General features: G+C 32.9%; 2 protein-coding genes across 2 annotated transcripts in view; one reads left to right on the plus strand and one right to left on the minus strand.

Annotated features, from left to right (window-relative positions):
* The window catches only part of LOC135845463 (alkaline phosphatase, tissue-nonspecific isozyme-like), a 199,436-nt gene that overhangs the window by 146,961 nt on the left and 38,356 nt on the right, over positions 1 to 14,119 (plus strand). The window contains exons 4-5 of the mRNA XM_065364034.1: positions 10,635 to 10,809; positions 11,760 to 11,938. Of these exons, the coding sequence (XP_065220106.1) occupies positions 10,635 to 10,809; positions 11,760 to 11,938 (354 nt within the window). The remainder of the gene's footprint in view (positions 1 to 10,634; positions 10,810 to 11,759; positions 11,939 to 14,119) is intronic.
* LOC135845460 (uncharacterized) overlaps positions 1 to 14,119 on the minus strand; it is a 219,824-nt gene that overhangs the window by 114,986 nt on the left and 90,719 nt on the right. The gene's annotated exons all lie outside the window — the stretch shown is intronic.

The raw sequence follows: 14,119 nt of genomic DNA on the forward strand, positions 1-14,119 counted from the left end.
AACAAATTTTTTCACGGATAAGTGGGTTTTGAAATATGGCGGATCGACTGGTGATGTCAGATTTCCGCAAAACTGCCGGGAAAGTGGTATTTGGGCGCAGAAAAGGGGCGGGTCTGCATTTATAACTTTTTTGTTAAAGAAGGAGGGTCACTATGGGCATTTTCGTGCCCCTCGCTACTTCGAGACTTGAATGGCCTTTTCTTATTGGGAATGGTCCCTAGTATTATTATTAGGCGATATTTTCCCAGAAAAGCCCATAGGGGGGCTATGGGGTGGCCCCAAAGTCGAAAATTTCAAAAAATTTTAGAACCACTGCTCGAAAATGTAAAAAATTAAAAGTAGCGAATATATGTTGCTTTAAGGGTAAGCAATGCGGCACGTAACGCTTTTTTCATTTTTGACCTTTTTAGGGGTTGTGGTGGGGGTATTTCTATTTTTGAAAATTTTGGAACCCCCTTTTTTGACCCTTCCCGTCGAGCCACCCTAATGCCCTTTTCATGGTTTATTGCTACTAGTAGTAAGTTCAATTGATATCATTTGCAACCCCCTCACCAACTTGGCTCATATCAAAAAATTCAATTTTTGACTTTTTTTTTGAGGTCCATATTTTGGGAAACCATGAAAAGCTATCGAGGTCCGGTTTGCGGCAAATATGTTGCATTTTACTTCTTAATCGACTGGCATGCTTGAATTTTTATTTCAAGTCAATTTTTGACCTCATTGTTGCAGATCACTTTTGGGGGTGGTGAACTTTGAGAACCCCTGAAAAAAGTTCTAAAGTGAATTTTTTCAAACTTTGAGCTGAAATGGTCTTAAATACATGGGCTTAACCAATATAATATGCGAATGCGATATTTTAATACAATTTAGTCATTTTGGCTGATTTCATCAAAAAAAGTAGTGTTTTAACAACAGGCATAGCATTTCCGGCAAAAGTTCTGAAACTTCAATAACACTTTTCTCAGCCCCATTCCAACCGATTTTGAAAATTTTTCAGTATGTTATGTACATCCTTATTAGGTATCCCCACAAAAATTTTCAACCCCCTCCCCTTATATTTACCCTTCAAAATGGCGTATTTCAACTTATTTTATGTTTTTTAACAATAATAAAAATTGAGGCGGCCAAGTACTCTGTAGATGAGTGTAGCAAAAAATCTGACGTCATATCCGTGCTCAGCGGTACCGAATCATAAGAAAAACTATACCCTACTCATTAAGTCTTAGTTATTTTCCCTAAAATTCCCATTTTACCCCCAACCCTCCCGATGACACATTTTTACACCATTTTGAAGGGTAAATATGAGGGCAGGGGGTTGAAAATTTTTGTGGGGATACCTAATGAGGATATACATAACATACTGAAAAATTTTCAAAATCGGTTGGAATTAGGCTGAGAAAAGTGTTATTGAAGTTTCAGAAAAGGGGGGCTCTCCAAAAAGGGGAGAGGGTGTGGATCTGAAACTTTCCACGCGGAAGTTTCTCAATGGTACCTATGGTACCTTCCATACTAATATCAACTCGAACGATTTCGGTGACCATTTCACCCCTCTTAGGCGTCTATAGCCTTTATGTATTTTTCAGAGAACCCCCCTCATTTGAATGGTTGCAGTTCCGCCCCCCCCCCCCCCCCGAACATACAAGGGAAGTTGACGCATCATTACATCGGAAATTCGACGTAGGTTCTTTTATCTAGCCACATACTTTTCGCTAAAATGCAATGCGGGGGAGAAAATGGCGAAAAACTGATTTCGGGGGAGGTTTCACCCCCATTTGAGGGGGCTCCGGACCCCGTAGGGGCCAGGACTTTTAGTACGTTGTTGAGGGGACCTCTGTGAACAATGTCTGCGAAAGATCGGTTTGATATTAATTTTTCCTGTAAAAATGTCTTTAATGACTGGACTACCGGAAATGCTATGCCTGTTGTTAAAGCACTACTTTTTTGATAAAATCAGCCAAAATGACTAAATTGTATTAAAATATCGCATTCGCATATTATATTGGTTAAGCCCATGTATTTAAGACCATTTCAGCTCAAAGTTTGAAAAAATTCACTTTAGAACTTTTTTCAGGGGTTCGCAAAGTTCACCACCCCCAAAAGTGATCTGCAACAATGAGGTCAAAAATTGACTTGAAATAAAAATTCAAGCATGCCAGTCGATTAAGAAGTAAAATGCAACATATTTGCCGCAAACCGGACCTCGATAGCTTTTCATGGTTTCCCAAAATATGGACCTCAAAAAAAAGTCAAAAATTGAATTTTTTGATATGAGCCAAGTTGGTGAGGGGGTTGCAAATGATATCAATTGAACTTACTACTAGTAGCAATAAACCATGAAAAGGGCATTAGGGTGGCTCGACGGGAAGGGTCAAAAAAGGGGGTTCCAAAATTTTCAAAAATAGAAATACCCCCACCACAACCCCTAAAAAGGTCAAAAATGAAAAAAGCGTTACGTGCCGCATTGCTTACCCTTAAAGCAACATATATTCGCTACTTTTAATTTTTTACATTTTCGAGCAGTGGTTCTAAAATTTTTTGAAATTTTCGACTTTGGGGCCACCCCACAGCCCCCCTATGGGCTTTTCTGGGAAAATATCGCCTAATATCAATACTAGGGACCATTTTCTATAAGAAAAGGCCATTCAAGTCTCGAAGTAGCGAGGGGCACGAAAATGCCCATAATGACCCTCCTTCTTTTTTGAATTCCTTGAAAAATAACAAACATATTCGAGAAGACCATTTTTTGACATTCAAGTTCATCTATGTACTGAAAAAAGACGAAAAAATTAACAACTTCGGCAAAAAGTTTCAAATCTCAAGGGGTTTTTGGTCAATTTAAACGAGATAGCAGTCAAGTGGGCTTTTATGTTCACCAGATCGTTAACTCACCTTCAGCTCTACCATCCTAGATTAGTGCTAAATGGTGGAAAATTCTAGCCCAAAAAGTAGAAGAGTAACAAAATTTTCAGATTTTGAGTGTTTTTTTTTTTTTTTTTTTTTAATTTACATGTCAACTGTTGACTGAAATTTTTGAAGATTTTCATAAAAACGGGGAAAATGTAAAAATTTTGAAATTTTGACCAAAAAAGTGAAGAGCGGAGAACTTTTGAGATTTTGAGTGGTTTTTCTCTCATCAAGATTTTGAAATCAGCATAATTTGTAATTTTTTTCTCATTTCTTTTTTTTATAAAAATGTGTTTTTTGAGTAAGGGTACCTACTTTTTTAGAATTTTGACTTGAAATATGAGAAAAACGAGGAAAATAGCGTTAAAAATCTTAAGGGGGAAAAACGAAAAATTTTGCGCTTCAAAAATAAAATGTGAGAAAGAATTGCATTTTATTTGATGTCCCCTCATAATTGATAGAAATGATCATGAAAAGCGTGTTATTCGGAATATTTTGACCTGTGGAGTGCTGAACACTTTTAACAATGAAAAACTCAAAAAAGTACTGTAGGTAGAGATGTGCAGTGTGAAAAGTGAAACGTACTTTTCATTTCACTTTTCAGTTTTCACTAAAAAAAAAGCGAGTGACCAATCAATTTACTGATCAGAGATCACTGACCTCATTGATGAAGTCAAATATCAAGTTTCACTCTCACCACTCCTCCACCTTCTCAATTCAGCACTCTTTTTTTATATTTTTCACAACATTTTTATCAAAACTGAAAACCTCAAAAATGTTAGAGACTTTAGGTACAAGGGCTCGAAACTACCACTATTCGATTAAGTAGGCTAAAAAAATGATTTTGGTTTTTTGTGTGTTTTATATAGGCAAAAAATACACCAATTTGAAGCTCTTACAGAGAGCTTTAAAATGAGACTCGCACGATTTACTTTTCACATCTTTTCACACTTTTCAATGAACTTCTCACTTTTCATTTCACCAAAATTACTTTTCTGAAAATTTTTGCGATTCGTAATGGTCTTCAATTTTAAATTGCTATGGGTCAGCGATGCTCAAAAACTCAAATTGAAACTTTTAGGGGGACCTAACTGATGACTACTTCACGTTTTTTGATTTTTTCAAAAATGGTCCTACGAGTACTTTGAGGACCCCTGGCCCAGCTCCTTAAACTAGTGACGTTGATATTTCAGATTATGAGATATCAATAATACATCGACGATATTTTCGATAGGTAAGTACATCGATATTTCCAATAAAATTACAAAAAGTGCAGCAATTTAATGTAATGAGCATGTTAAAAAAAATTTTTTGGGTAGAATTCGAAATTTTTATTTATAAGTAAAATTGTCTAGGCTTTTACTCTTTGAAGGAGGAAGGAACTAAATTATTTCATTAATTACTAGATCTAAAGAAATTTTTTGTCCATTTAGTTAATGGGTTTTCCACCAGTTTCTCAATTTTTCCGATTTTTCACCTTGAAAATATCTATAATAATGGAACTATCGATATTTATATTTCAACATCGATATACCCAAGTAATTATCGATGTACTAACACTATCACCCTGAACACCTGGGGGGCTTAAAATTATTTTCTATGTACTATTTTCAACAGTTGTTTATACTTACAATATTTTAAGTGATCAAGACGAAAATTGCATAAAAATACCTATATCCAAAAATATACATACATATATTCTGCGTTGATTTGAAAATTAAAAAAAAAATTCCCTTTTTTTTACGTTGGAAAAATGTTGTCTCATCTCACTACACCATACACCCTTCCCTAAAAATTGATCTAAAGACCTAAAATTCGACATTGATTCATGACGAAGTACGTAGGTACTACGTAAATGGGTACTCCTGCCTCCTTCATTTTCAAAAAGTTTCAACTTTTTAGTTGCCTTTAGGTAAAAATTTTTTATATGTACCTAGTCATCTTGCGAATGATGATTTTAAAAAATGAGTGATGACATTATCATGTATGTAGTGTACCTACCTACTTCGGAAGAACAGATGAAATGAATCCAAATCCGTACGCAAGGTAATTAACTTTTTCTTCAATTTAACAAGTAAGTACCTACGATTCATTTTAAGGAAAGGAAACTGAATCGTTTCTCAGAAGTAGTGATACGACAGAATTAGCAATTATTTCGTAATATTTGTGCACTGTGCAGCGTTGATTTAAAAATTATAAATCAATTTTTATTACTCGACTCGATGGAATGAACAGAACCGATGAACATGGAATGCGAGTACCTAGGTACCAGGGTACCTATATGAAGCTTTCATCGACATTTTTATAGTATAGTGTAAGCGTAGAAATAAAATTATTATGGTACGTATAGGTAGGTATGTACCTACCTCATTACTTAGAAACTGTATAGGGTACGTTTTTTTAAAAAGACATACATTTAAAATGAGTGCAGCATGCAATGAACATAGTTTTTTGCTGGAATGCGAAATCGTTTTGAAAAAGACGAATTCAAAGTTGGTAGAAACTGCTGGGAAAAAAGTCATTATTTTTTTAAAATGAGCACTGCAACTGTCACTTGAAAAATTGAACATGGAAAACCTACATGGTAATTCATTAATCATCAAGATCATCAAAGATGATTGGTTTACTTTCTTACCAATCAAAGTGCATTTCGATAGGCTGAGATGAGCAATTATCTTCAAATTGAGTGTATTTTTCGATGATGGGTATCTGATGAATTGTATTCCATCATTCCAACAATTCCCCCATCACCATTGCATCAATGTTCCTGATACACATCCACCTTTACCCTTGCATTATCCATCTTTTCTTCGCCAATATGCGCGTTCAGTTAGTAAAAGTGACTCATAACATTGGGAAAATTCGCCCAAAAAAACATCGTAGCGTCTTCCTTTCATCAAGAGTGATATATTTTTATAACGAAAATTAATTGACGAGATATTCTACTTTGCGAATCAAATGGGAATTTCACGCATTTAAAAAGTTATCCGCGGCGATTCTGCGTAGCTTTTTCAATATTCCGGAAATTCTTGGCAAACTTTGTAATTTAAAAGAAAAACTTTGCTCTAAAAGGGCTGTAACGGTTTAAAAATTATATTAAGCCGGCCATAGGCTAAAGTGTGTCAGATTTTTTAAAACTCAAATACTCGCAGAATGACCTAAATTCCGTATCCGGTCAACTTAGGAGCCTTCTCAGGACACCGATGTTCTCGATACATTTTTTCGATGAGTTTATTGTGGAAGTATAAATAAAATGAGTTAGTATTGAAAATCCAAAAAGATGGGCATAGGAAGTATGAAAAATACAACACTATTGTACAATCGACAATGTAGATATAACTATATCTTTCATTTTACTCGAACGAAACTGTTTAGATAATTAACGCTTTATTATACGTAAGTAGGTGCATGTTTTTGTTTGAAAAAGTGAAAAACAGCGTGGTTTTTGAACTTGATAGCGCCTGAGGTAGTAATGCGAAAGTTTACAGTTCGAGTTGGTAAAAGAAAAATTAGCTCTTAAAATACTCATCGGATGGTAATAATTCAACGCTTTTTAGAAACATTTACGTCAACTTGAAGAATTTTTCAATCCTCGGGGAATTATTGCGCATAAGTTTTTGAAATTTTCAAGAAAATTTAAATGTTTACTTCACATACCTATCTCTCATAAAGTGTAGCTTTTCAGTTAGCCTTACCGCGCTGTACGCTATAATATTTAGGTAGGTACTTGTTTACCTAGTTCATCGCTCTCGACGAACGAAAATTAGTTTGTAATTTTTTTCATTCCGTCGAATTGTGTAAAAATAAAAGATAGAAAAATAACTGTATCTATATAGCAAATTGCTATAAATACAGGAAACGTTGACCATAATAATTATACGGCAAGATATTTGGAGTCTTAGAAAAACATATATATTTCGATTGAATTTGTACCTTTTACGTTTTTACGATTATTACTCAACGAAGCGTAACTAGCTTCGCTGTACTTTTCATAAATTGCCGAAGAAAAACTTGCTTTTACTTCCAGATCTTTGGTAATCGATTTTTAAAATTTTTAACATTTACTCGAATGGGAAAAGCCGTTCGAGTGATATTAGGCGTGTTAAATTTAGCGCATTCAGTTTAGAAAAAAAGAAAAGAAAAAAAAATAACCTACGTAAATCGTCACATTTGCGGAAGATGTGTTTACCTACTTATATACTTCGTCTACTAAGATGCCAACGATGGCGCAGATTTGTTCGCTTATTTCGCTCTGCTGTGTTTGTTAAACGTACAGTAGGTGTACGTTCCATCTCGTAAAAACGATGGAAGCAAAACGTCTAAATATTTCGTTCGTCATAAATGTAAAGTCAATGGGATTCGACGAACTGTGAAACCTATTCGCGGAATTCAGCGTTTTCTAAACATTTTTCAAACGCTACAATTTCATTGTTGATAACTGATTATGGTATATTCTTCGACTGCCAGTAAGAGAGTATTCGAATGTGCAGAGAACTGACTCAGATTTGAATGCGTGTCCCTGTCCACAAATGGGTTTTCTATCGTTTTGTATACTTATTTGCTCTTCGTGCTCGTAAGTCGTTTTCGTAGAACGCTTAAATCTACCACGTCTTGCGTGAAAAATCTGCTTTTGCGATCATCAGCGAAGTTTTATTTATGGAAATTGTTCGGTTGTTTCGTATACTTACGTTATATATATATTGAAGTCGGGTGTATGATTGCTGTGGGATCGATGGCCCTTTTCAGATGTGCTTGGAGGATTTTTTTGATACTTAGTTATCTACCCGGTCGCTGTCTGTGCCTTCTAATTTATTCACCTGAAAAAAAAAGAAACCTCAAAATAATAACTCCTGAAATACCTAATTGGGAAATTTTAGTTGTTTATGCAAATGAACATAAGAGCTCATCTTAAGTTTTAAAAACTAAGTATGAAAATTCAAATCTGAGAAAGGTATTTAATTCATTTTTGAAAGTCTAGACTTTCCTCAGTGATTTAGGCCTATTCTTTCTTTCATCTTTAATCAATATCCACAATCTTTGAAATGAAACAAAATTCTTTTACGATGATCAAAAAAAAAAAGCTTATGAAAAACTGAAAAACTAAAATTATTATTAATACTTAGGTACTTACTCACAATTCAGTAGGGAAAAAAATCAAAAATAATAAGCATTGATCCAATTGTGATGCTATTTATGAACAATAAGAAAGCGGACCTCTATACCAGCTAGACGAGTTGATAACGTTATGTCATCGTTGTCATGAACGAATAGTACCTATGTAAGTGTACCTATACATATGCGAAAATACCTGGATCGGGTGAATTTCCATAAGGTTTCAACCAATCAAAAGTCACAACGTTGCCTCGAGTAGCTTAATATACGTAGATATTTTTATGTGCTTACTTTGATCACTGTTTTTTTTTTTTTTTTTTTAATTATTCTTGAAAAGTACCTCTATCTACTAGGTATCTAAACAATAAATTGTGAATATGTACTATTTATGAAAACGTTACATTTAAAAAAAATAAAACTAACAAAAAAAATTGAATAATTTTTATTCTTTAAAAAAAATGAAGAAGTCCAATAATTTGATCATTAATGTGAAATAACACTGCATAATAAGAAAGTACATATGATACGTAATTATACTATTTTTGAATGGTAATTAACAATTATTAAAGAATAACACACTGCCTAAGATTATTGCAAAAAACTGGTGGATTCATTTTTGCATAGGTACCTAAGTTGTTTTGATTGAAATTTTTTCGAACCATTTTAGACAGTTTTTTAAAGGTGTTGACAAATTACATGAATCTTAAAACCATTTCCTTGTAAAAATACATATCACTTATATGAGATTAAAAAACGAATCAATTTTCGAAAAAGATGTTTAATGTGCAAGCAAAATTTGTACATAATTCATAAAAGAAAACAAAATTTTCATGTTTTATTTTTTTTTTTTTAAAGATAAGATAGGTATCTACTATTGGTGTTTTTATGATATTTTGCTTTTTTGAAGTATTTTTGAAAAATCAAACCCTAAAGGGAGAGGGTAATTTTGAAAAAAAAAATGATTACTTAACCTATGATTGGTGGTTTTTGAAAGCACTGATTCTGATTCTGAAAACCGAATGACCATTGTAAGTCTATAGTAAGCCCTCTAGAGACCAGGGAGTTTCGGCCAAATTTAAAAAAACAAACAAACAATAATTGTTTGTTTGTTCTCGTTCTGAAGAGCATTTTCCTTCAAAACCAAAATAAAATCCCTGAAAGAGGAATTGTGGTCCAAACTTCTGAAAAATGCAACAAAATTGTGAAATCATACCTCATTTAAGAGCCTAATTTCGATTTTATGTCAATCAGTGTTCAGAATTAGAATCAGTTCCATCGAAAAACTATAATTCTACATTCATTTTTTCCGAAAATATTCAGAAAAATTCAAAATATGATGAATATACCTACCTTTAAAAGGACAAACTCACTTGGAAGAGAAATTCTTCTTAAATTTTCTCTCTTTTTATAAAAAAAATTAAATTTTGGAAACAAAAGCTGCGTTCATGATTGTCCGTAACTAACCGTAATAAAAGTTACGGTCTGCTACGGAAAAGTAAAATACAAGAATTCTTATGGCGTAGTTCACGTTGTCCGTAACCTTAACGTTTTGTTTTACAGAAAAGAACAAAGCAAATTACAGAAAAGTAAAAAAATTTTTACTTTTCTGTAACAGGCCGTAAGAGTTATGGACAATCATAAACGCACCTAAAAACCGAAAAATTTCCCATGCTTTCAAAGAAAATTCAATTTAAAAAAATTTTTGATCAATTTTGATTTTTCAAAAACTTGTCAAAAATCAATTTGGGCAGATGAAATTTTGGGTAGATTTATAATAAAAAGCAGCTAAATGAGTTTTTGTTACAGTTTGCTTTTTATTTTGAGGCTCGAGAATTTTTCATTATGAATCAATTTTTTTTTAATTTATCACTCTGAATTAATTTTTTGTGTACATTAGAATATTGTAATTCGTTCAAAACAAACTTTTTTCATCAATTTGTAATATTTGACCTCAGTATCCCTCTCAATAACTTTTTTTCGTGGTGGCAAATTGCTCAAATTTGCTCAAAAGATTACATATTTCAATAGAAAAAAATATCCTGAGAAAAATTCGAAACTCCAGCGATTCAGGTTCAACTTTGAAAATTTATTAACGATGAAAATGGGAAGGATGGTGAAAATTTACAACTTGAAGAAAATTTCAGTAAATCAAGCTACGAGTAAATAAATTAAAATCATAATTGAGTTCTGTAAACTTAATGATCCTTTAACATCCTTATTTCAAAATTTTTAACGCTTGAATTTTCATCGCGCGAAAATTATTTCCTCCAAATTTTAGACAATGATTAAAATTAAGGCGTAAGGTAAGAATGGTGTCAAAATTTTACCATTGCGTCTGAAATTACATTAGTGGTAACTGGATCATGGAGGAGAAATGTTTCAACTTGGTTTTGAAAACGTCGAAGAGATATTCGCAACATCTGTAGTGACAAAATGAATCTTTATTAATTTAGTTCTTCGTTTTGAGAAAATTTGGCGTTAATATTAAGTAAATAAAACTGTATTACTAGTACCATTTTTTCTACCATTCTTTGCTGTTTGCTTTGTCCATATATGCACCTACCTATATGTGATTCGTTCTTAATACTTAAACAAATTCCTTCTAATTTTGTTTCCAGACTTATAACTTGGATGCTCAAGTAGGCGAATCATCGGCGTGCGCTACAGCTTTGCTTTGTGGAGTGAAAACAAATTTCGAAACTGTTGGACTCGATGGAAAAGGTCGATTTGAAAATTGTTTCTCTAGTTTTACATCTAGAGTAGATTCGCTAATTGACTGGGCTCAACAAGAAGGTGAGAATTTGGTTAAAATTATGCCTTGTTTTTAAGTTCAAGTAGTGTATAGCTATTTTAAACGAGGTTACACATTCGTTCATTGCCTTAAATCGAGCGAAAGTATAGCACCGAGCACGTATCGAAGGTAAATTTGAGAGAAAATGGAAAATATATATATGAAATCTTCTCTCGACAGAAATAATAACGCCTAGCGTGTGTATTCGGATATATGTATCTACTGCAACAAATCAAACGTAAATCCGAGCAGAGAAATGCTACTTTTTATTTTCGCCAACTTCGCTCTTTGTTACGTCGATGTGAGAAAAAAAATCTGGCAATCCTTTTGGATGATAAAATAAAGACATCAAACGCCTACGAAATACTAGGCTAAAAAAATGATCGGCTGAAAAGTACATCTCGGTGAAGAATTTCACATAGCCTACTCTATACGCGTACAAACGTGATTTGAATGAAATCTGTCAACAATTTTTACCACAGCGAATAAACTATACGTAAATTTTATTGGCGAGTAGTTTATTAAATCACTGGGTCGATGCGAACAGTCCGTGGTATGTTTTTCATTTCATTTTTAGTCGTCGAAATTATCTTCGAAAATGTGTAGTTTTTGTACCTAATTAAATATACCAGTTTTGATTGAGGCTTGATTAAAAATTTTCTAGAGAGGGTATCGTGGATACAGTTTTATTCCCTCAAGATCCCAAATTTGGGCAGAGATAGAGAAACCGATTGATATGATGAAATTAATTTTTGACGAAGCCTATCTTGTTTCATTTGAAATCGTGTTTGTTTTTCTGCAAATTTATAAAACTTTCAGTGGGCTAATTCACGCTGTATTGAATATTTTTGTTTGAAAAATACATATTCGAATTGGGTATATTTACGAGTTAGGTTAACTAATTCGTATCATTTTTTATTAACTTTATTTACACTGTTTATTTATTTTACAGGGAAATCTACCGGCATCGTAACTAATACTAGACTTACTCACGCTACACCAGCAGCCTTATATTCGCATTCATCCAGCAGGTATTGGGAAGATGACAGTAAAGTTCCACAAGCGTCGAGAAAGTCATGTAAAGATATTGCCAGACAATTGGTAGAGGATGATCCTGGGAGACATATCAACGTAAGTGTATAATACCTACCTAATAAAGAACTAAATTCATTAGTCTATATACTCGCATCTTTATCATTAAGAAAATCTAAAAAGTACCTACTCCTGCTCAACGGTGAATGATTTTCTAACTTTTGAAACTATGAAGAGACAATTTTAAATATAATTTATTATCCCAAGCTTTGTATTTGTATACGTATTGTATTAAGAACAAAGTTTTTTTCCTCATCCCCAGCTCCAAAGATCATCTTCTCTTTTCTCGAGTTCAACTGTGAACAACTAACAACTTGTAGGGTGCATATAATGCAACCCCTTCAGTTCTAAGCCGGTTGTTTTTTGTCTTGTGAAATGAATGAACATATTTTCTGTGAAATTTCAAATTGAAAGAGTTATGAGATTAAACTTTGTAGCTTCCACAATTTTGTATTCAGACAAGATGTTGATTTTGAATTTAAATGTGATCTGTTTCTGGAAACTTTCACTCTTCTAAAATAGGTCATGTTGATAGTTTAACAAACGCCGAAGTTGAAGTAGGTAGCGATGAACTTTAAGGAAATTTGTAAGGTCTTGTGTAACTTTTTTTAAATATTGAATTTAGGCGAAATATCTTCCTACTTGCTTAACATGTTTAGTTTATTAACGTAATGTAAAGTGATGATCGCCTACGTTCCAAAAATTAAGTACCTGTTTTTTCATTGCTCAGCAATTGTCAATTCAATAAGGCGAATAAAATCTAGATTTTTTAAAATTTTCATTCATGTTTGTGTATTAAGTAGCATATTTTTTTTTAAATCTCTTTTTTTTTCTTTGGGTTCCTTTCGAGTTTCACTTTGGAGTTAAAATGCAAGAAAAAAATTATAATTGAATAAGCAATTAGTACACCAAGACTAATAAGGAAAGCTCTAATTGTCAGTCATTTGGTACTTCGATTGTTTAAAAATTTTTCACAAGAGCATGGAGAATCCATAAGGCAGCTTCCAAAAAAATTTCATCTGTTTGATCAGAAAATCGGAGGTCTCTCGAGGTTTGAATTTTCTAAAATATGTACCCAGTTGAAAAATATTATACCTATTACCTAATTAATAACACTAGATGAAATAATCAAATAGCCCGGTATTATGTCAGAAAAACACATTTCTGGTCACATTTAAATGTAATCACGTTTTTGGAGGGCTAATATATTTTAAAAATACTCTGAAAATCTCGAAATATACGATCAGGGATTCACCACTCTGAAAATCTCTTTAGGTGATATTTCAACTAGGTACTGTCACTGTCAACTTTGGTCATGAGCAAAAAAAAGTGTCAAAGAGATTAATTTAATATTTTTTAAACCCAATTTTTTTCAAAAAAATGTCCTATAATTTCGAAGTGTTCGATTGGGCAGCATACTCACAAATTCAGAAATCTTCTTTCTGAGTGATTTTATACTCCATCTATTAGCGTGTGAGTGAAAAAAGAGGTAAGTAGTTATTTTTGTACCCGAATTTTTTTCAGAAAAATGAATCAGAATCTCTCATTTCAACTTTCTTGATAAAAATTTGAAAAAATTGAAAAATGTGACAAACTTGATCCAAATTCGAGTCGATAATGTGAAAGGAGTCTTCTATGGTATAACGTGAGAAAAAAATCGGCAAAAATTGACCATTTTAAGTGGGAAAAGTTGTTTCAAAAAAATCAATTTTTGGCATTAAAGGTCTTCAGGTGAAAAATGGTGTAAAAATATAATATTTTGTATACCTACGGATACATGACTGATTGTGACTTTTGTGAGTTCGAAATGTTCATTGTTTTTTCGATTTTTCCCCCTCCCCTCCGCAGCCCCCTTTTGCCCCAATTTTTAAAAACTTTTTACATTACATGAGTACAATTTAATAACATCCCATAGGTACGATTTTTCTTTGTAATTTCTCACTAGAGAACCTCACAAGTGTACAAAAACCAATTTGACATTAAAAAAAAATTTCATGTAAGAACATCCCTAGAGAAGGCTACCATAAAATTGGTAGATGCTCTTGCAAAACTACAGGTCTCATAGGGGTCCAAAGTTTTCAAAATTTCGATTTTTGGCCAATTCCACCAAAAAAAGATGAAAAAATATGGCTAAGAGTACATACTTAGTAAAATAGTAATTCTTATTATTACCTACTTACGAGTAGGTATACCTATTACCTATTCGTCAAAAATTCATAG

Source organism: Planococcus citri, chromosome 4, assembly GCF_950023065.1.
Source record: "Planococcus citri chromosome 4, ihPlaCitr1.1, whole genome shotgun sequence".
In the NCBI taxonomy this organism is placed as follows: Eukaryota; Metazoa; Arthropoda; class Insecta; order Hemiptera; family Pseudococcidae; genus Planococcus; species Planococcus citri.